This window comes from Salvelinus namaycush, chromosome 33, assembly GCF_016432855.1.
Source record: "Salvelinus namaycush isolate Seneca chromosome 33, SaNama_1.0, whole genome shotgun sequence".
Taxonomy (NCBI): domain Eukaryota; kingdom Metazoa; phylum Chordata; class Actinopteri; order Salmoniformes; family Salmonidae; genus Salvelinus; species Salvelinus namaycush.
In genome coordinates this window covers 20,359,125-20,382,198 of record NC_052339.1, presented here as the reverse complement: position 1 = coordinate 20,382,198, position 23,074 = coordinate 20,359,125, and the positions used below count along the sequence as shown (strand labels likewise).

The window sequence follows — 23,074 nt, the reverse complement described above, 5'->3', positions numbered from 1 at the left end:
GAAGGTCCTATATATAGAGGCAGTACTCAGTGACATCACATCCTGAAACAGGAGGTAAAAAATGTATAACATAGGTTCACAATATTTACATTCGATGTCAAAATATATGATCATACACAAGGAATGTGATCAATATTTACAGTAATATATAGTTGAAGTCGGAAGTTTACATACACCTTAGCCAAATACATTTAAACTCAGTTTTTCACAATTCCTGACATTTAATCCTAGTAAAAATTCCCTGTTTTAGGTCAGTTAGGATCACCACTTTTATTTTAAGAATGTGAAGCATTTAATAATAGTAGAGAGAATGATTTATTTCAGCTTTTATTTCTTTCATCACATTCCCAGTGGGTCAGAAGTTTACATACACTCAATTAGTATTTGGTAGCATTGCCTTTAAATTGTTTAACTTGGGTCAAACGTTTCGGGTAGCCTTCCACAAAATGTTGGGTGAATTTTGGCCCATTCCTCCTGACAGAGCTGGTGTAACTGAGTCAAGTTTGTAGGCGTCCTTGCTCGCACATGCTTTTTCAGTTCTGCCCACACATTTTCGATAGGATTGAGGTCAGGGCTTTGTGATGGCCACTCCAATACCTTGACTTTGTTGTCCTTAAGCCATTTTGTCACAACTTTGGAAGTATGCTAGGGGTCATCGTCCATTTGGAAGACCCGTTTGCGACCAAGCTTTAACTTCCTGACTGATGTCTTGAGATGTTGCTTCAATATATCCACATAGTTTTCCCCCTCATGATGGCATCTATTTTGTGAAGTGCATCAGTCCCTCCTGCAGCAAAGCACCCCCACAACATGATGCTGCCACCCCCGTGCTTCACGGTTGGGATGGTGTTCTTTGGCTTGCAAGCATCCCCCTTTTTCCTCCAAACATAACGATGGTCATTATGGCCAAACAGTTCTATTTTTGTTTCATCAGACCAGAGGACATTTCTCCAAAAAGTGCAATCTTTGTCCCCATGTGCAGTTGCAAACCGTAGTCAGTTTTTTTAATGACGGTTTTGGAGCAGTGGCTTCTTCCTTGCTGAGCGGCCTTTCAGGTTATGTCGATATAGGACTTGTTTTACTGTGGATATAGATACTTTTGTACCTGTTTCCTCCAGCATCTTCACAAGGTCCTTTGCTGTTGTTCTGGGATTGATTTGCACTTTTCACACCAAAGTACATTCATCTCTAGGAGACAGAACGCGTCTCCTTCCTGAGCGGTTTGACGGCTGTGTGGTCCCATGGCGTTTATACTTGTGTACTAATGTTTGTACAGATGAACGTGGTACCTTCAGGCATTTGGAAATTGCTCCCAAGGATGAACCAGACTTGTGGAGGTCTACCATTTTTTTCTGAGGTCTTGGCTGATTTCTTTTGATTTTCCCATGATGTCAAGCAAAGAGGCACTGGGTTTGAAGGTAGGCCTTGAAATACATCCACAGGTACACCCCCAATTGACTCAAATCATGTCAATTAGCCTATCAGAAGCTTCTAAAGCCAGGACATTTTCTGGAATTTTCCAAGCTGTTTAAAGGCACAGTCAACTTACATGCTGACCAGACCGGACACGTTGCGTGCGCGAGCGTCACAAAATACATTTAGAAATCCATGTTATTCAATTATTGCACCCACACTGCTCGCGCGCGCCAACGAGCGTCTGCGTTGCCAAGGGCTAAAATAGAAGTACTTCCTATTTCTGATGCAGATCGTGCTGAAAGTCCTGCCTCTCCCATCTCCTCATTGGTTTATAGAAGCAGGTACCCACGTGCCATCTCCTCATTGGTTATACCCACGTGGGTGATTGAAAGACGAACTTTGTTGCCGGTTGTTGTGGTAATACAATGAAAGTTAAGATGCCAATCACCATATAAGTTCAAAGTTGAAAAAGCCTGGAAGGAGAAGAGATGACTAGAAACGATTCGGGTTGGCCGTTTTATGTGTGGATTAATTGTCGGAGTAGAGGTCCTTGTGCATTTCAGGTAAAATAACAACTCAATGTTTATTTCCCAGGACAAATTAGCTAGCAACAGCAAGCTAGCTAAATAGGACAAATTAAAGTTAGCTAGCAAGTGCAAGCTAACTAGCTAAATTGCCATACATGTTTAATGCTTTTCGACCTGTCCCCAAATGAATGTCATTGGTTCAGAGTTTGTTTTGATATTTTAACCTGTGTGTCGTGATCGCGTTTGGTGTGGAGGGGCAAAATACATTTCTGCACGATAGTGCACGATGGTGCACGCCCGCAGCCGGTTTGGGTTTAGTATATGTAAATTTCTGACCCACTGGAATTGTGATACAGTGAATTATGAGTGAAGTAATCTGTCTGTCAAATGACTTGTGTCATGCACAAAGTAGATGACCTAACCGACTTGCCAAGACTATAGTTTGTTAACAAGAAATTTGTGGAGTGGTTGAAAGACGAGTTTTGATGACTCCAACCTAAGTGTATGTAAACTTCCGACTTCAACTGTATATATACACAGAATATTAAATTAGGTTAAAAAACACTCATTTGGACATATACCCAGCTCATTAGCATTCTCTAATCAAACAAAATCACATCCTCATCTAAAGTGGAACAACACATGGCACAGACCCAGATTAAGGCTTAGTCCTGGACTAAACAGCAAGGCTGAAAGGGTTTTTGAACCCAGGAGTATGTGCGTGTATGTTTATTCACATTTTTATTTAGATGAACCTTTGCGTCTTCGTCTGGTTAGAAAATATTCTGAGTACTACAGTTCTTTTTCAATGTAATGTCAAGGTGCTTCATGTAGATACTGTAGCTAGCTTGAATCAGTCAGTCCTGAGGGGTATCCTACGAAGAAAGCTAGATCTACTCAGAGTTTTCTAAAGCTAACTAGCTTCAGTTATCTTCACATTCCTTCTCAGTCTTTATCCGTACATCAACAGTGGATATTACTCGTCCCCCTGCCGTTAACTCTAGCTGGCTGGTAACTGTGCGTGCATGTCACACAAGGCTAGTCCAACACCGAACTCATCATTGAGACATTGCTGAAACTTCAATCCATGGGTAAGTCAGTCACACTTTAATTTGTGCTGAAATCAAAATTTAAAGAAAAGTTATTTTGCAAATTCAGTAGGCTCTTGTGTGAAATAGGCTTCTAAAAGTGCCGCCTTGATTTTATTGCTTATCGTTAATGCCGTCTTTGGTGTGCTTATCAATATACAAGCACCTTTTCCCTCCACTCCTATCAATACTTTTGCATGACTAAATAGTCCTCAGAGCATGCCCGGACTAGCTGGCTGGTGTGTTTACGGACATTTTCAATCGCTCCCTATCCCAGTCTGTTGTCCCCACATGCTTCAAGATGGCCACCATTGTTCCTGTACCCAAGAAAGCAAAGATAACTGAACAAAATGACTACCGCCCTGTAGCACTCACTTCCCACTTCTGTTTGCATTCCGCCCCAACAGGTCCACAGATGACGCAATCGCCATCACACTGCACACTGCCTTATCCCATCTGGGCAAAAGGAATACCTATGTAAGAATGCTGTTCGTTGACTATAGCTCAGCATTCAACACCATAGTGCCCTCCAAGCTCATCAGGAGGCCCTGGGTCTCAACCCCGCCCTGTGCAATTGGGTCCTGGACTTTCTGACGGGCTGCCCCCAGGTGGTGAAGGTAGGAAACAACATCTTCGCTGACCCTCGACACAATGGTGCATGTTCAGCCCCCTCCTGTACTCCTGTTCACCCACGACCGCGTGGCCACGCACGCCTCCAACTCAATCATCAAGTTTGCAGACGACACAACAGCCGTGGGCTTGATTACCAGCAACGACGAGACAGCCTACAGGGAGGAGGTGAGGGCCCTCGGAGTGTGGTGTCAGGAAAACAACCTCTTACTCAACGTCAACAAATCAAAGGAGATGATCGTGGACTTCGGGAAACAGCAGAGGGAGTACACATCACAGACAAACTGAAATGGTCCACTCACACAGACAGTGTGGTGAAAAAGGCGCAACAGTGCCTCTTCAACCTCAGGAGGCTGAAGAAATTTGGTTTGTCAGGGCTTTGGGCTTTGGACAAACTTTTACAGATTCACAATCGAGAGCATCCCGTCAGGCTGTATCGTAGCCTGGTACGGCAAATGCACCGCCCTCAACCGCAAGGTACAGGTACACCAAAGCTGGGACCAAGAGACTGAAAAACAGCTTGTTGTTCAGCTTCTTCAGACTGCTAAACAGCAATCACTAACTCAGAGAGGCTGCTGCCTACATTGAGACCCAATCACTGGCCACTTTAATAAATGGATTACTAGTCACTTTATACAATGCACTCTAAATAAGGCCACTTTAATAATGTTTACATATCTTACATTACTCATATCACATGTAAATACTGTATTTTATACCATCTATTGCACCTTGTATATGCCGCTCAGCCATCGCTCATCCATATACTTACATGTACATATTCTCATTCACCCCTTTAGATTTGTGTGTATTAGGTAGTTGTTGGGGAATTGTTAGATATTACTGTACTGTCAGAACTAGAAGCACAAGCATTTCGCTACACTTGCATTAACATCTGCTAACCATGTGTAAGTGATAAATAAAATTAGATTTTTAAGAATAAAAGAATGTTAGGACTACATTGCGTGAAGTTTAAAATGCATTCTGTCGTTATGTGTAATGTTATATATTTTAACATTACTATGTTTTAACACCCCAAAATACTTTTGATTAATAAAATATTGAATCAGTCGTCTTCCTCAAATGATGGGGATGATGACGCAATCTTTGCAAGAGAGAGGGAATCTGATTAAATTAATTCAGAGCAGGTGAAGTTAGCCGTGAGAGAGCCCGCCCTGGAGCAGGTTAGTTCTGAAGGATTCGTTGCCATAGAAATGTATCAGGCTAAAAGGTGAGCCACTTTTGTATGACCGGTTAGCCCGAGTTGAACTCAAAGTTGATCAAAGTTAACTTGCTAACTCCTCAGACCTGCTTCGTAGGCTACTCCTCTGGTTCTCAGGTGTAAACTAGGCTGCCACACAGCCTTTTAGTGATGAGTCATGCAGAACTACCCACAATCCCCTGCTGTCCCAGACACAGGAAGTGTGGAGTGACAAGGCACGTCTGGAAGACGGCTCATCAAAAGTCCCTGGGAACAGAATTAGGAAGGCACCGTGCTGCCTGGGTGATTGGGCTCTTATGTGACACCCCTGTCACCGTAGAAATACAACTTCTGATCCAACTCAGAATCAGAACGACTCAATTATTACACGCCACATTCTTCTCTCCCCTTCGACTCTTTCCCAGGTGGTTTCTTAACGGGAATGTGTTCACTCATTCTCATCACAGCCAAAAAGATAAGGTCAAGATAACATAACTAGACCTGAGTTGTTCCTGGTCCGGTCACATGCACAAGATGAGTACTATATTGACCCTAAAGGGGAACTTTGATTGCTTGCAGAAAAAATAACAAATACTGTCTTGTTTTCCTCTAGTTTCCACAGTGATCTGAGCCTGTCAGGGTCACAGGTTCTGTCGTTACGGGCAACGCACCTCCCCAGCGGCCTTCAGGACTGCGTCCAGGACATCGTCATGGCAGCAGGCCATGCCTCTGTGACCTCTGCACTCTCCAGGCTCCGCCTCCACCTGCTGATTGACAGGATGGCCATCACAGGCACTCACACACACAGCTGCAGGGACACTCTCCGTTCCCTCACCTGGCAGCCCGCCATAGCAAGGTACACACACACACACACACTAGAAGACCATCTATATTGATGCAACAATTTCAAAGATTTTACTGAGTTACAGTTCATATAAGGAATTCAGTCAATTGAAATAAATTCATTAGGCCCTCATGTATGGATTTCACATGACTGGGAATACAGATATGCATCTGTTGGTCACAGATACATAAAAAAAAAAGTAGGGGCGTGGATCAGAAACCAGTCAGTATCTTGTGTGACCATAGTTTGCTTCATGCAGTGCAACACATCTTCTTCACATAGTTGATCAGGCTGTTGATTGTGGAATGTTGTCCCACTCCTCTTCAATGGCTGTGCGAAGTTGCTGGATATTGGCGGGAACTGTAACACGCTGTCGATCCAGAGCATCCCAAACATGCTCAATGGGTGGCATGCCTGGTGAATATGTAGGCCATGGAAGAACTGGGACATTTTCAGCTTCTAGTAATTGTGTACAGATCATTGCAACATGGGTCCATGCATTATCATGCTGAAACATGAGGTGATGGTGGTCTGCGGATGTGAGGCCGGTTGAACGTACTGCCAAATTCTCTAAAATGGTTGAGAAATTAACATTAAATTCTCTAGCCACAGCTCTGGTGGTCCTTTCTGCAGTCAGCATGTCAGTTACACGCTCCCTTAAAACTTGAGACATCTGTGGCATTGTGTTGTGTGCACATTTTAGAGTGGTCTTTTTTTTTTTTCAGCACAAGGTGCACCTGTGTAATGATCATGCCGTTTAATCAGCTTCTTGATATGCCACACCAGTCCAGGTGGATGGATAATCTTGGCAAAGGAGAAATGCTCACTAACAGGGACGTAAACAAATTTGTGCACAAGATTTAAGAGAAATAAGCTTTTTGTGCTTATGGAAAATTTATGGGATCTTTTTATTCCAGCTCATCAAACATGGGACCAACACTTGTTGCGTTTTATATTTTTCTTCAGTATAATTATGCAATAAATGAATCCTTTATTTTGTATTATTCAATGCTGCACTTTCAGCAGCTTTACTGTACTCATCAATTCTACAGGTCAGTTGTATGTCCACCAAAATTCAAGATATCATCCATATTCTCCATTATTCTGTCTCCCTCTCTCTGTCTGTAGGTTTGTGCAGGTGCGTCCAGCGTGTGTGGAGGATGAGAGGTTGCTGGTGGACGTTATAGCGTTCCTGAGAGCCTACTTCAAACAGAGCCATTTAGAGTCCGAGGACAAGGACCTCCGCTGGATACTGGAGCTACTCCTCAAACAGGTCAGCACTAGGACCAGGAGGTCCCCAGGTTTGCTTTCCTCATCTCCTAGATCCTTGTCCACTTTGCTTCATTCCCTTTCTTTAGTCTCATCTCCATCTTTTACATTGATCTGAACCCAGGTTAGGTGAAAGCAGTATGATAAGTCTATTGGGAAAATGCCCTCAACCTATCTTCTCAGGGTTTGTCCTCTGTGATATCGCTTTAACCTCTAACCTTTCATCTAGGCCTTATCCTATGTGTCGTCATAAAGGAGATGAGGGAATAGGGACTATAATAGGAAAACTGGTCTAGTGTATCAACATTACTCAGTAAATCTGACTTCATCTCCTTTCTTGTATTAACCCATGTTGGGAACCATTAGATTGGGCACACTCCCCCTCTTCTCCCCTAAAACTGTAGGGTGAGTGGGTGCTTGCATGTGTGTGTGCCAGCGATCCATTTACGCTTTCCTGTCCTCCCCAAACACAGAGATGTGTAGTTATCAAAGTAGAGCCTGTATAAATCACACACTGTCAAAGGACAAAGGCATTAATATCACATTACAACCCCAAAATAGAGTACCAGGACCCACAACATAGATGATTTCCACAGCTGTTAAGAAACTCTCAGTTATTTCTTAGCTACAGGAGCTACATCAGATCTAATGTGTCTCACCTTGCCTGCTTCATCATAAGTATGGGAATTATATATTTTTTGACTGTTTGAGTACCCGCATGGGCTGAACTGAAAAAACATATGTGCGCATTAATTTATATGCCAACAGTGCCCAACAATGCCAAATTAATCATACCGATAACAAATCCTAATTGCTAAATTGCCTCAATAAAAAACAATTTCCATTTAAGATGAATTTATTGAAACCATAATATCAACTGTTTAAATTATATCACATTTATTTATAAAGCCCTTTTTACATCAGCAGATGTCAAAAAGGGCTTATACAGAAACCCAGGCTAAAACCCCAAACAGCAAGCAATGCGATTTAGAAGCACAGGGGCTAGGAAAAACTCCCTAGAAAGGCAGGGAAAGGAAGAAACGTAGAGAGGAACAAGGCTCTGGGGGGTGACCAGTCCTCTTCTGGCTGTGCCGGGTGGAGATTATAGGAGTACATGGCTATTAAGGCCAGATTGTTTTTCAAGATGTTCAAACATTCATAGATGACCAGCAGGGTGAAATAATAATCACAATGTTTCTAGAGGTTACAACAGTTCAGTACCTCAGGAATACATCAGTTGGCTTTTCATGGTTAGCATTCAGAGGTCGAGAAAGCAGGTGTGGGGGAGAGAGAGAGAGTCGGGAACAGCAGGTCCGGGACAAGGTAGCAAGTCCGGTGAATAGTTCAGGGTTCCATAGCCGCAGGCAGAACAGTTGAACCTGGAGCAGCAGCACGACCAGGTGGACTGGGGACAGCCAGGAGTCATCAGGCCAGGTTGTCCTGAGTCATGGTCCTAGGGCTCCTAGGGTCCTAGGGCAGAGAGAGAATTAGAGGGAGCATACTTAAATGTACACAGGACACCAGATAAGACAGGAGAATTACACCAGATATAACAGACTGACCCTAGCCCCCTGGCACATAGCCTCCAGTATGCTGCAATAGTCTGAGACGGGGGACACTGTGACAGAACTGAGGGGGGACACACTGTGACAGGGCCAACCAGGCAGGATATAACCCCACCCACTTTGCCAAAGCACAGCCCCCACACCACTAGAGGAATATCAACAGACCACCAACTTACTACCCTGAGACAAGGCTGAGTATAGCCCACGAAGATCTCCTCCACCGCATGAGCCCGAGAACACAATCTTCAGTAAGGCAGTAACCTCAGCAGTGATGCTTGCTTGTAGAAGCCTATGTATGGCTGTGCAATGACACAGCCTTGTTTTGTTAATTTTGCAGACAAAATGCTCTTATTTCCCGAGCCATTATCACAATCAAGACTAGGGTTGCAAAGGGTTGGACATTTTTCGGTAAATTTCCCAATTTTGGGGGGAAATTTTCATTGGGAAGTTAAGCCCTGAAATTTGGGGAATTTTGCTTAAATTCATCAAAAAGGTTAGCTTATAACTTATAACGGTGACCTTTTTTTTGTGGGATACACTTAAGGTAATTCTAGGTCTTGTGGCATATTTTGGTTAAACTATCCCCAATTCAATGGAATTGCAACCCTCTGCGTGCACAGTGCATTCTTCCATCACATGTACAATCCACTCTTCCATCACATGTACAGCTGATTCTCAAGATCTTGCACGCTAATGAGATGCTATTGAGCCCACTCTACTACACTGTCTGAGCAAAGGACTACATGCTTTCTGGTAAGTTTTGATTACAACACTGGGTGGGGTGAATACATTTTATATGACATGCATGATTTTTTGTTAACTAGTAAATAGTAGCCTACAGCAAAGTGTTTTTAAATCATTTCTAACCTGTTAACAAATTCTGCTATTTCGTTTTTGCTACCATGTGGCTTTTAGCTTGCTTGAGCCTGCTAACTGAGGAGTGTTAATTCACCTGTTTCCATACATGTTTCATTTTAGAACATTTATCTTACAAATGAGTTGTTTAATCTAACTGCTTAACTATTTATCTGTACATGGAATTGTATTTATTTATTTTTTCCAATTTTTTTTCTAATCTTTACAGGAAAATGCCACGGACACTATCTGATGTGTGGAGACATTTCACTGAAGCTAATGTAGAAGGAAAAGCTGTGTACATTTGCAAATACTATTGCCTCCATAAGGCAATCAAACAAGCTAAGCGTCAGTATAGAGACAAAGTTTAGAGTCGCAATTCAACGGCTCCAACACGAGAGGTATGTGGCAGGGTCTACAGTCATTCACGGACTATAAAAGGAAAACCAGCCCCATCGCAGACCAGGATGTCTTGCTCCCAGACAGACTAAACAACTTTGCTCGCTTTGAGGACAACACAGTGCCATTGACACGGCCTGCTACCTAAACCTGCGGACTCTTCTTCACTGCAGCCGACGTGAGAAAAACATTTAAACGTGTCAACCCTTGCAAGGCTGCAGGCCCAGACGGCATCCCCAGCAACGTCCTCAGAGCATGCGCAGACCAGCTGGCTGGTGTGTTTACGGACATATTCAATCAATCCTTTTCCCAGTCTGCTGTCCCCACATGCTTCAAGAGGGCCACCATTGTTCCTGTTCCCAAGAAAGCTAAGGTAACTGAGCTAAATGACTACCGCCCCGTAGTACTCACTTCCGTCATCATGAAGTGCTTTGAGAGACTAGTCAACGACCATATCACCTCCACCCTACCTGACACCCTAGACCCACTCCAATTTGCTTACCGCCCCAATAGGTCCACAGACGACGCAATCGCAATCACACTGCACAATGCCCTAACCCATCTAGACAGGAATACCTATATGAGAATGCTGTTCATCGACTACAGCTCAGCATTTAACACCATAGTACCCTCCAAACTCGTCATCAAGCTCGAGACCCTGGGTCTCGACCCCGCCCTGTGCAACTGGGTCCTGAACTTCCTGACGGGCCGCCCCCAGGTGGTGAGGGTAGGTAACAACATCTCCACCCCACTGATCCTCAACACTGAGGCCCCAAAAGGGTGCGTTCTCAGCCCTACTCCCTGTTCACCCACGACTGCGTGGCCATGCACGCCTCCAACTCAATCATCAAGTTTGCAGACAACACTACAGTGGTAGGCTTGATTACCAACAACGACGAGACGGCCTACAGGGAGGATGTGAGGGCCCTCGGAGTAAGTCGCTCTGGATAAGTCGCTCTGGATAAGAGCGTCTGCTAAATGACTTAAATGGAGTGTGGTGTCAGGAAAATAACCTCACACTCAACGTCAACAAAACAAAGGAGATGATTGTGGACTTCAGGAAACAGCAGAGGGAGCACCCCCCTATCCACATCGACGGGACAGTAGTGGAGAGGGTAGAAAGTTTTAAGTTCCTCAGCGTACACATCACGGACAAACTGAAATGGTCCAACCACACAGACAGCGTGGTGAAGAAGGCGCAGCAGCGCCTCTTCAACCTCAGGAGGCTGAAGATATTCGGCATCTTGCACATTTGGAACAGTTTTTCTGAAAGCGTGCTAATTTGAAACAGGGCTTAGTTTGGCGCGTTTTAAAGAAAAAAATGTTCAGTGTTACATACCAAAATCTGTCTCTTCTATGTAGGCCTGAAAACGTTGGATTTTCTGCCTTTTCTTTGGCTTTTTCTAAATGGATGAACAATTCCACATTGAACACTGCATGCTGATGAATTACGGCCACGACATACAGTACCAGTCAAAAGTTTGGACACACCTACTCAAGGGTTTTTCTTTCTTCTACATTGTAGAATAATAGTGAAGACATCAAAACTATGAAATAAAACATATGGAATCATGTAGTAACCAAAAAAGTGTTAAACAAATGAAAATATATTTTAGATTCTTAAAAGTAGCCACCTTTTGCCTTGATGACAGCTTTGCACACACTTGATTCCATATGTGTTATTTCATAGTTTTGATGTCTTCACTATTATTCTACAATGTAGAAAATAGTACAAATAAAAACAAAACCTGGAATGAGTACGTGTCCAAACTTTTGACTGGTACTATATGTTTTGTAAGTAAGGCTTAATGATTCTGATGAAAATACTCTTTGTCTTTATTAAACTGTTTTTGGATATTTTCAGTGTGGAACCTGTGTATGTTTAGAGGGGTTATAGCATAGGATAACAAATTCTAAATGGCTAGTAGTTCGCAAAGTATCCTATGCGGTAAAATAGACGGGACACAATTATTTTTTCCTACTTCAATCATCCAGTCAATTTAGAATCTATGATAAAATTGTTGGCATTTGGCAAGGAATGTAGCTTGTGTATCCCATCATTTATTTCTGTAGGCCTAATGGGATCTTGTGTGCAAACGCAGCATGTGTGTCTAGAGGGAGCAGTCGGAACGCAATTGAGTGAGTGAGACACAGAGGGGAAAGGGAATTTAGTGAAGAACTGTGTGATGCTTGCCTTGGTAAATGTGTTTGGTTGTGTCCTGAAAATGCACATGTACTAATGGAACACTAGAGTCAAAGCAAATGAATGTTGCCTTCAAGACACATTTTCATTTTTTCGGGGACAAGCCCCAAAGCACATTTCTCCAAATACTTTTAGTATGTTTTTATTTATTTATTTTATTATATTTTACCCTGCACCTATCACCATGAAACTCAATGAGAAAATGATACATATTCATTCTGAATACCTTAATTATACTGAACAAATATATAAATGCAACATTCAACGATTTCAAATTTTTTACTGAGTTATGGTTCATACTGTAAATGGAAATCAGTCAATTGAAATAAATTCATTAGGCCCTAATCTATGGGTTTCACATGACTGGGCAGGGGCGCAGCTATGGGTGGGTGGCTTATGGTAGCTCTGTTGGACATTCCTGCAGTCAGCATGCCAATTGCACGCTCCTTCAAATCTTGAGACGTCTGTGGCATTGTGTTATTTGACAAAACTGCAAATTGTAGAGTGGCCTTTTATTGTCAGCAGCACAAGGCGCATCTGTGTAATGATCATGCTGTTTAATCAGCTTCTTGATATGCCACACCTGTCAGATGGATGGATTATCTTGGCAAAGGAAAAATGCTCACTAACAGGGATGTAAAGAAATTTGTGCACAAAATTTGAGAGAAATAATATTTTTGTGCATATGGAACATTTCTGGGATCTTTTATTTCAGCTCCTGAAACATAGGACCAACACTTTACGTTTATATTTTTGTTCACTGTAGTTTAGATTGTAGTTAGTTTATAATGCGTGAGGAGTTGTATACAAGTTGGGCTTTCTTGGATGAAGTAATGAGACAGTTCAACCTGCAGCATTACCTGCGTGTGTATGTGTTCCATGCAGGAGACCAACTCACTGCTGGACCTGCTGCTCGGCGAGGAGTCGCAGACACACACTGCGAGTCAGGGAGAGACGGAGGAACTAGTAGAACTGAGGGCCCAGATCAACCAGAGACTACAGAGAGAACTGACAGGGTTCATCAACACATTACTGCACCGCCTCACACACACCACCGACAGGTACAGTAGAAACACTCCCCCTCTCTCTCTTTTCCTCTAACTGATAAGGCTACCACCTCCAAATGCCAGCCTCTGTACCTCTGGTGTTTATTTGTTAGAGTATAGAGTCATTTGTATGCAAAGCCTGTTCCGTATCGCTCAGGAAAACTGCCTGTAGGCATTTTCTACTTAACACACACACATATACACACACACACACATGCAGTACACACACACGCACCGAAATACAGCTACAACACAGAGCTACAAATGTAACTAAGACAAACAGGGTAGGCATCTCCCCCACAGTTATTATTTTCTAGTGTATCTGACTGAACAAACTGTTTGTCATGACTGCTGGTTTAACTGTTGTGTAGAAATAGCTCATTCTAGCATGGTGAGCTATACTGATAAATGATTACACAAGTGTGTTTTATCACATTGCTATTAAACTACTGTACTCTTCTCATCTTCCTTAGTCAGAAGTGCCTAGGGCCATGGAAGCAGCACCGATGACTTTTCACCGCTAGCTAGCGAGCTTCCCCTGACAGTAGAATATTTACTGTGTCCCTATGAATAAAAGAAATGTCTCCTCATAAAACATAAATTAAAGAATGATCATTTTTGCCTTTTGGTGTGTGTGAGAGAATGTGCACGTACGTGGCATTATTGACACTGCCTGTGGAGCTTGATTAATGTTTAATACCATGAAATTATAGAAGAGGCTGAACAAAGCTTATGACTGCAGTGGGATGCATTTTTTATATTCTGTGTGGTGATATTCATATCCGTATCCATGAGGCTAAGAACAAGCATTTCGCTACACTACAAACTTTTTGCTACACTCGCAATAACATCTGCTAACCATGTGTGTATGTGACCAATACCATTTGATTTGATGTTACTTTCAGTAGAAGGAGCTTGATGTTTTCCTTGATGTTAGTTGTTGGTTATTGATGGCAATATTTGTCTCTGCCCACCTTCCTCTCACACCATCTTCCTCCCATTTAACTTTCACTCCTCTCTCTCTCCTTCCTTCTTTCTTTGTCTGTTTTACCCTCTACTCCTCTTTTTACTCATCTCCCTCCCCTGCATCTCCCTCCCTCCCACCCTGCGTCTCCTCTCTCTCACCCTGCATCTCCTCTCTCTCTCTCTCTCTCCCCCAACAGGTTTTGCTTGGCGCTGGCAGGGCCCTTCGAGAGCCAGCTGGCAGTGCGGTTTCTCCAGTGCCTGCGGGTGTCAGACGCCCCACGCTTCTACGGCCTCCCGAGTCTGGAGAGGAATCTGCTGGGCATGGTCAGCCTCACGGCCCAGCCTGGCTGGAGCTCACACTGTCCCACCATGGAGCCCCAGTCTCTCTGCACCAAGTACCTCGGTGGACTACTGGAGGTGTGTGTGATGGGTGCAGAAGGGAGTGTGTGACGTGCTCTTTTCTCTCCTAGCAGCTTGGGCCAGAAGGAGTCTGTGGCCTCCACAAATTAGTCAAAGTGAAAATTACCTGTAAAATGTGTTATTTGTAGTGAAATATCAGCCCTCTAGAAATAATGAGGAAGAAAATACCTTTTGTAATTAACTCACACTACAACCTGCTCCTGAACATGAATAAATATACAGACTACAACACGGTAAATTGTTGATGAGAAATCATCCCAGCTGGTTCCATCTGGTTCTACCCATAGCCAAGAACAGCAGAGCACTGTCCTGTTCATATAAGCAAAGTAGTGGTCAGTGTAGCTTAGTTCACCATGAGAACACACAGCACGGCACAACCTAGTTTGGCATTTCCTGGGACAGTCTAAAAAAACAGCACAGCTCACAACAGCCTTAGTACAAACTAACCTGACACAGATGATTCCAAGTTTTGACCTCTCACCCCGCCTCCCCCACCCCACACCTGTGTTTCCCTCACCCTTGACTCCCCCATACCTCACCCCCTGTCTCTCCCAGTGCTCTATGGCCCTTAGGGTGCTTTTCATCTGGCCTTGGCCTCTCTCACTCACCTCTCTGTTTGCAGGCTAATCAAAGCTAAGGTCCCAGCTGCATTTAAGACTCATTTAGATGCACTGAATAAAACCTTTGAATTAATGAACACAGACTGTTGATTGCATCCCTGGCCTCAGTGCCCTGTTCCCTTCTAGTCCCGAGCAGGGTTTGGGTCATGAGTAAAAATTAGAATTGGAATTTCGGGTTACTTCCTGATTTTACTTAATTAGTAATACTGTTGAGATATTGTTGTCCTTCCCCTAGCATCGGCTCTGAATGGGTTTCGTATTGGGCAGGGCTCTACAGTGCAACCATTTTATCCGCATACAGTATGTGCTTAAATATTTTGCTGTGCAACTTGGAATTCTTATTTAGGAGCACCAGTGCATGTATAAAAATGAAAGATTCTAGATTTATTATAAAAATATTTAGCCTTGTGCTCCTAAATTTCGATGTGTGTGCCTAGATTTCTCAACTTCTCAAAAGCACGCACGTGCCCCTTTTTTATAGAAGCTCAGCGTAGAACCCTGTTGGGAATGAGTAGTTGTAATGTTGACCCTTGTGTCATCCTCTAGGTGATCTCGTCGTTCTACGTGGAGTGGGGGGGTAACTCCATGTCCTTCATGGGGAAAGGAGTCACCAAGAATGCTGTCATCTGTCTGCTTCACTTGTCCCATGAGATGATGGCCCAGAACAAGGACAAGGTCAGCCACCCAGCCAGAACTGTACTGATTGCCTTTCTACACTAAAGGCAAAGAAGATTTGGGAAATGTATACTGAACAATAATATAAACGCGACATGCAACAATTTAAAAGATTTTACTGAGTTACAGTTCATAGAAGGAAATCAGTCAATTGAAATAAATAAATTAGACCCTAATTTATAGATTTCACATGACTGGGCAATGGGCGCAGCCATGGGTGGGCCTGGGAGATCATAGGCCCAACCACTGGGGAGCCAGGCCCAGCTAATCAGAATTAGGTTTTCCACACAAAAGGGATTTATTAGATAGAAATATTCTTCAGCCGATCCCGCAGGTGAAGAAGCCAGATGCGGAGTCCTGGGCTGTCATGGTTACGTGTGGTCTGCGGTTGTGAGGCTGGTTGGACGTACTGCCAAATTCTCTAAAATGTCATTGGAGGCGGCTTATGATAGAGAAATGAACTTTCAATTCTCTGGCAACAGCTCTGTTGGACATTCCTGCAGTCAGCATGCCAATTGCACACTCCCTCAAAACTTGACATTGTGTTGTGTGACGAAGCTGCACATTTTAGTGGTCTTTTATTGTCCCCAGCACCAGGTGCACCTGTGTAATGATTATACTGTTTAATCAGCTTCTTGATATGCCACACCTGTCAGATAGATGGATTATCTTGGCAAAGCAGAAATGCTCACTATCAGGGATGTAAACAAATTTGTGCACAACATTTTTGAGAAATAAGCTTTTTGTGCGTATGGAAAATCTCTGAGATCTTTTATGTCAGCTCCTGAAACATGGGACTAAGATTTTACATGTTGTGTTTATATTTTTGTTTAGTATAGTAGTAGAGTAAATGTGTTAATGTGTGCTTCCTGCATGGAGATGTTTCTCCTTTTGTTTGTGCATCAGTCTGGATTTCTGGAGATATGACTATTCTCTGTTTTTGTGTTTATCTATTTCAGGACTTCATTTCCCAGTGGTCTTTGGGTCAGGAGGCGGGGTCTGATGACCCCAGTGGGTCACAGCTGGGTCTGGCCTGGCTCATACCTCTGTGGGTGGACAGAGACCCGGAGGTAACACACACACACACACTCAATGACTGTCAACTTGTATAAGAACAAGCAAGAAAAATGAAATGTGAGAGTAAGAAGTACAAGTTATTATTTCATGGAAACTGTTTGTCAAATTCTGTCTGGAGTTGTGGAGAGACATTCAGGCAAAAGTTTGTATTGCTTCTCTCTGTTCCAAAGTTTCTGTTATTAAACCGGTGCTTCTTCCTAGACTTTCTGAGGGACACCGTTCACAAGCATTGACAATGAAAAGCAAAGGGCAATTTCTTCTCTTTCTCTCTCTATCTGTAAGTTCTCTCTATAAGTAAATGTGAAAAAATTCCCTTGACAAGTAGGATCTTTTTCTGTGTGGATCACAGCAAATGCCAGAGTGACAGTGAAAATATCCAAGACATTTCTGGAACAGTGTCTTTGTGACTTTGGGGACACCAGGGGTGTCAGACAGGTACCTTTTTTAAATCTATCTGCTGTTGTATTCACACCCAAACCCTTGGCTCTCTGTCTTTTTCTCTCTCTGTCTTTTTCTTTCTCCTCGCTCTCCGCTTTTCCCTTCCCACCACTCTTTTAACCCTCCCCTCCTCTCTCACACCCCTCTCCCCCCTGCTGCCCTATCCCACTTTCCTTCCATCCCTTCTCCAGGTGAGGTTTGCCAGCCTGGGTGTGGGCTCTGCCCTGTCCTCTGTGCCCAGTGGATGCCAGTCTCTGAGTAGCAGCTGTCAGAATATCAGTGGAGGTCTGTGGGGAACCCTGCTCAACATCCTCCTGGACCAGCAAGAGAGCACCATGGTCCGCAGAGAGGTACTGGACACCTACACCTGTTCGCTAACCACTAAGCCATAGAGAGAGTTTGGGCATTGTGGTTTAAAGCAGAATGCATAATAATGCTCTTAGCATGCCACGGCAGCCATGGTGGCACCTTCTGGGCATATTGACCAATAACCGTTCCAGACAATGCATTTGTAAAACAGACATAGGAACACTTTACTCCATCAACAAGTTTAAAGTAAAGTCCTTGCAGTACCAGCTAAGTACATCTAGATGGCAGTGTTGTTGATGTTCTTGTCTCATCCTCTGTGTTTCTCAAGGCGGTGTTTATCCTCCAGAACCTACTGGTGATGCCCATGCCTGCCACAGCTGACCAGGTCACCGACTCTACCTGGCAGGTCAGTGGCATTTGGTTATGTTTTGTTGTGGTATGTTGTCTTAGTTATCCTGGTATTGACATACTGTAGGTTAATTCATGGGCTCCCAAGTGGTGCAGTGGTCTAAGGCACTGCATCTCAGTGGTAGAGGTGTCACTACAGACCTTGGTTCGATTCCAGGCTGTATCACTTGGGGCCGTTATTGGGAGTCCCATAGGGTGGCGCACAATTGGCCCAGCGTCGTCCAGGTTTGGCCGGGGTAGGCAGTCATTTTAAAGAAGAATTTGTTCTTAACTGACATGCCTAGTTAAATAAAGGTTAAATAAAAAAATCTAGTTACATAGTAATTACCATGTTTTCATCTCTCCCTCTCCTCTACTCCCTCTCTCTCCTCCCTCTCTCCATAGAGTCCGTGTGTCCATGATGAGTCTTCAGGTGTATGTCTGGTGGGTCTCCAAGCCCTACAGGCTCTGCTCTACCACTGTCAGTTCTTCCAGCACACTGCCCTCATGGCCACAGCCTGCTACAGAGGCAGGTACACCTTCGACCTGCAACCCTCAGCCAGGGACCCCGGCCCTCAGGACAGCACCACTGAAGGTCCTGGGACTGCACCTGTCCATTCTTCTGTCAGTCTGTCTAGCCATTAGGTTGTTCATTCAGTGATTCAGTTATGTGTCTGTGGTTCACAGAGTAGATCTGAAATCAAGTGTTATTATGGTAAACAGGCAAAGTATTTTATTTATTTATCAGGAAATTGGCCTGTAGCCTCTTTTTTTTTTTTCTTGCATGATGTTGTTTGTGATGATGCCCTCCCTGTCTGTCTGTTTAGATGCGGATGACTCCCTGAGGTTGTGGAGACCTCCTAAAGGAGTCCCAGTGAATCCTAGCAGGGCCTCTGGCTCCCTGTCCACCTCCAGCACTCTGGTGAGTAAAGTACTGCAGGTCTGGTGGCTCAAGGCCCATTCATAGACTGTAATCCTCTTAGGTTGCAGCTTAAGACTGGGTCCACTTGACCACTAGAAACAATTCAAATCAAATGTTATTTGTAACATGCGCCGAATACAACCGGTGTAGACCTTACTGTGAAATGCTTACTTACAAGCCCTAAACCAACAATATAGTTCAAGAAATAGAGGTAAGAAAATATTTATTAAATAAACAAAAGTAATTTTTTAAATAAAAATGATATACAGGGGATACCGGTACCGAGTCAATGTGCGGGGGTACAGACAAGTCGAGGTAATTTGTACATGTAGGTAGGGGTGAAGTGACTATGGATAGATAATAAACAGTGACTAGCAGCAGTGTAAAAACAAAAGGGGGGTCAATGTAAATAGTCCAGGTGGCCATTCGCTGTGTTATGGCTTGGGGGTAGAAGCTATTAAGGAGCCTTTTGGTACCGCTTGCCATGCGGTAAGCAGAAAGAACAGTCTATGACTTGGGTGGCTGGAGTCTTTGACAACTTTTTGGGCCTTCCTCTGACACTGCCTAGTGTATATCTCCTGGATAGCAGGAAGCTTGGCCCCTGTGATGTGCTGGGCCGTACGCACTACCTCTGTAGCCCCTTACGGTCAGATGCCGAGCATTTGCCATACCAGGCGGTGATACAACCGGTCAGGATGCTCTCGATGGTGCAGCTGTAGAACTTTTTGAGGATCTGGGGACCCATGCCAAATCTTTTCAGTCTCCTGAGGAGGAAAGGGTGTTGTCGTGGCCACTTCACGACGGTCTTGGTGTGTTTGTACCATGATAGTTTGTTGGCGATGTGGACACCAAGGAAACTTGAAACTCTCGACCCGCTCCACTACAGCCCCGTCGACGATCAGCTCCTTTGTCTTGCTGACATTGAGGGAGAGGTTGTTGTCCTGACACCACAGTGCCAGGTCTCTGACCACAGTGCCAGGTCTCCCTATAGGCCGTCTCATCGTTGTCGGTGATCAGGCCTACCACTGTTGTGTCGTCAGCAAATGTAATGATGGTGTTGGAGTCGTGCTTGGCCACGCAGTCGGGGGTGAACAGGGAGTACAGGATGGGACTAAGCACGCACCCCTGAGGGGCCCCCGTGTTGAGGATCAGCATGGCAGATGTGTTGTTACCTACCCTTACCACCTGGGGGCGGCCCGTCAGGAAGTCCAGGATCCAGTTGCAGAGGGAGATGTTTAGTCCCAGGGTCCTTAGCTTAGTGATGAGCTTTGTGGGCACTATTGTGTTGAACGCTGAACTGTAGTCAATGAACAGCATTCTCACATAGGTGTTCCTTTTGTCCAACCGGGAAAGTGCAGTGTGGACGGCGATTGAGATTGCATCAACTGTGGATCTGTGATTTAAACACATTGTCTTATTGAAGTGTTTTTTTTTTGTCTTAAACAGATCATACCTGGAGGCTCAAGGCTTCAATCCCCTGTGCCCACTTCTCTCAATGCTACTGCACAAGATACACCCGCTAGCAGACTGATTGCTCAAGGTGTGTGTGTGTGTGTGTTTGTATATATAGTGTAGGTAAATGTGAACAGGTTTCATATACAGATCTCATGTAGCACCAAACCAATTAAGAGTCAGAGTTAAAGGAACCATCTCATGCACAGTTCTTCATATCAAGACCAACCATGACAGTGAATTTATATATACAGACTATGCCTCTACACACACCAATTTTTGGTATGGTACATGTTTCGACCCCTATCTGTCCCGTCCATCTTTGCTCCTCTTTCCTGTATTGTAGGTCAGTGACACAGACAGCAATGTTAATATCTGCTCCCCTATTTTACTCTGCAGGTCAGAGTGACACAGACACCATTGACTCTGTCCTCTCCCAGGACTCCAGACTGGCTGACCCCGCTCCTGACCCCACCTGTGTCATTGTGACCCCAGACCTTTTATCAGCACTCTGCGGCCTCCTGGCCAACCTGTTAGCCGTGCTACCGGAGTTCACCCTCTCAGCCCTCACACACAGCCAGCTCTTCCAATCACTGGCCAGGTCAGAGGTCAAATAAACACTATCGCACTAGTCTCACTATCCCAATTCCTGGCCAAATCAAATACAGTCTTTGGAGCACTGGACATCCACAATACAATTTACAGAGCTGAAATTGTCCTGTCTGAAGGGATGGACTTAAACCCGTTTCTGTTTCCTGTGTGTTCTAGTTTGGTGGACGCAGCAGCCATAGAGAGATGTCTGGGTGAGCTGAAGACTAACACACTACCAGGAGACCAGGAGGACATTAAACGGCAGGTAACTGGGTTACATCATTTAGTACCAATGAATGCTTCAACATAAGATTCACATGATCTCTATACAGCATGTTGTTGTGGTGAGAGCAGCACAGGTGTAGTAGGGTAGAGGCCCATGAGAATCCTATACCCTGTGGTTGAGATGGTGGCAGTTTGGAGAGTGATATGAAAGGGGTGATTTCATGCTTTCACTTGGTAGGAAATATTTTGTTTTCACATCTACCCACTGATTTTGCTCCACACTGCTTCAAGATGTGTGTACATATCAATTTGTTTGTGTGTCTCGTCCCCCAGGTCCTGACCCTGCTCAAGTTCCTGTCCAGCTTCTCTAAGTTCCTGAAGTCATGTTTCATTCTGAGCTCAGATCTGATTGGTCAGATGGACTTCCTGAAACCGCTACTGGCCAATCTCTTCACTGTCCTCACACTTGATACCAAGGACTTGGGTAAGAATCTCGCTTTTGGGATAGGAATGATTCTCAACCTAACCATAGACACAACATATGTGTACTGTCACCATTGACTGGACATCATGGTTACAACCGCTATAATACCATTCTTATGGCAGGCAGCCTTACATGGCATTGAAAGTCAGACCACTTTCCAGCTGAATGTATCATAATGAAGTGGTGTTCAGTGTTCTGTCATAATCTGAAGTCATAATTAAAAGTGTATAAGATCCCCAATGGAAGCTTGTAATAATCTATTCACACCTTTTGTTGGTATCTTGTTTAATGAAGGCCTCTTCAGCTTCTCAGCTCGTACTCCGATCTCCGGTGTGTGTGTGTGTGTGTGTTTTCTGGACCTCTCAGGCGATGGTACCCGTGGTGCTGTGTGTGTTTGCTGGACAGACGTGTTGATGCTTCTGGCTACTGTGGTGAGGCGGGATGGCTCTGCAGCCTACCAATCTCTCTCTGCTGCACTAGGGAGATGCTGGAACACATTCACAGGTATACATATACAGCTACTGACTGTGTACTGGACATATGCTAGGACCTCAGGGAGCATGCAGTACATCCATCGTTCCTCCTCATCATCTTCCTCTGTGTCTAATGGGGCTGCAGGGAAATCTGATGATCCCTGTGAAAGATTAATGCTGTGTGTGTGTATTTGTGATTGATTACATTGTGTGTTATGTAGACAGAAATGCCTGAGGTGTGAATGAGTCACACTGTCTGTGTAAAGAGATTTCAGGATTTGGTTTTACTGGGCTGCAGGATGTTGATTCATTCATACAAAAGTAAAATATCCACTAACCCATTTCATCCATCCTCTCTGTGTGTGTGTGTGTGTGTGTGTGTGTGTGTGTGTGTGTGTGTGTGTGTGTGTGTGTGTGTGTGTGTGTGTGTGTGTGTGTGTGTGTGTGTGTGTGTGTGTGCATACGCATCCAGTATGTGTGTTAATCTGCGTCTGTATCTGTGCCTACCTCCAGCCACGTTGTCAGTGTGTGTGGACCAGTCGTTCAGTGACCCTCCCCTCCATGCTGCGGTACTACAGTTCCTGTGTGTCGTCCTGTCTGAGGAGGCCAAGAGACGACCCCTAGAGGTCACCACCCTGAACCCGGACCTCCAGCTGACCCCTCTGTCTGAGGCCCTGAACGGCGCCTCCGGTGGACAGCTCTGTGAACTATTGCTGGAGGTAACAGAACCTGACTTGCGCGTGCACACACACACACACACACACACTTTGATTGGTCTAAAGGGGTAGTTAACCCTGCTTCTGGAGTGCAGCAGGCACTTCATGTTGTTGATTTAACCATTCTGGAAGACCTGGTGTGTTGCATTTAGGCAATCACTGTACTGATCAATTAGCTGAGTTGGGCAGGTGTGGTGCCTTGCTGGAGCAAAGAACAGGGTTCCCTACCACTGGTCTAGAGCACTGGGATATTAGATGGATTAACATGTTGTCAAT

The 23,074-nt window shown here is 44.3% G+C and overlaps 1 protein-coding gene across 1 annotated transcript in view; it reads left to right on the top strand.

The window, feature by feature from the left end:
* LOC120027804 (rotatin-like) overlaps nt 1–23,074 on the top strand; it is a 61,496-nt gene that overhangs the window by 24,846 nt on the left and 13,576 nt on the right. Inside the window, exons 25-40 of the mRNA XM_038972844.1 lie at nt 5,476–5,718; nt 6,835–6,979; nt 12,883–13,058; nt 14,207–14,426; nt 15,596–15,724; nt 16,684–16,794; nt 17,431–17,589; nt 17,877–17,954; nt 18,341–18,530; nt 18,763–18,857; nt 20,304–20,397; nt 20,709–20,910; nt 21,078–21,165; nt 21,459–21,609; nt 21,976–22,113; nt 22,596–22,801. Of these exons, the coding sequence (XP_038828772.1) occupies nt 5,476–5,718; nt 6,835–6,979; nt 12,883–13,058; nt 14,207–14,426; nt 15,596–15,724; nt 16,684–16,794; nt 17,431–17,589; nt 17,877–17,954; nt 18,341–18,530; nt 18,763–18,857; nt 20,304–20,397; nt 20,709–20,910; nt 21,078–21,165; nt 21,459–21,609; nt 21,976–22,113; nt 22,596–22,801 (2,425 nt within the window). The remainder of the gene's footprint in view (nt 1–5,475; nt 5,719–6,834; nt 6,980–12,882; nt 13,059–14,206; nt 14,427–15,595; nt 15,725–16,683; nt 16,795–17,430; nt 17,590–17,876; nt 17,955–18,340; nt 18,531–18,762; nt 18,858–20,303; nt 20,398–20,708; nt 20,911–21,077; nt 21,166–21,458; nt 21,610–21,975; nt 22,114–22,595; nt 22,802–23,074) is intronic.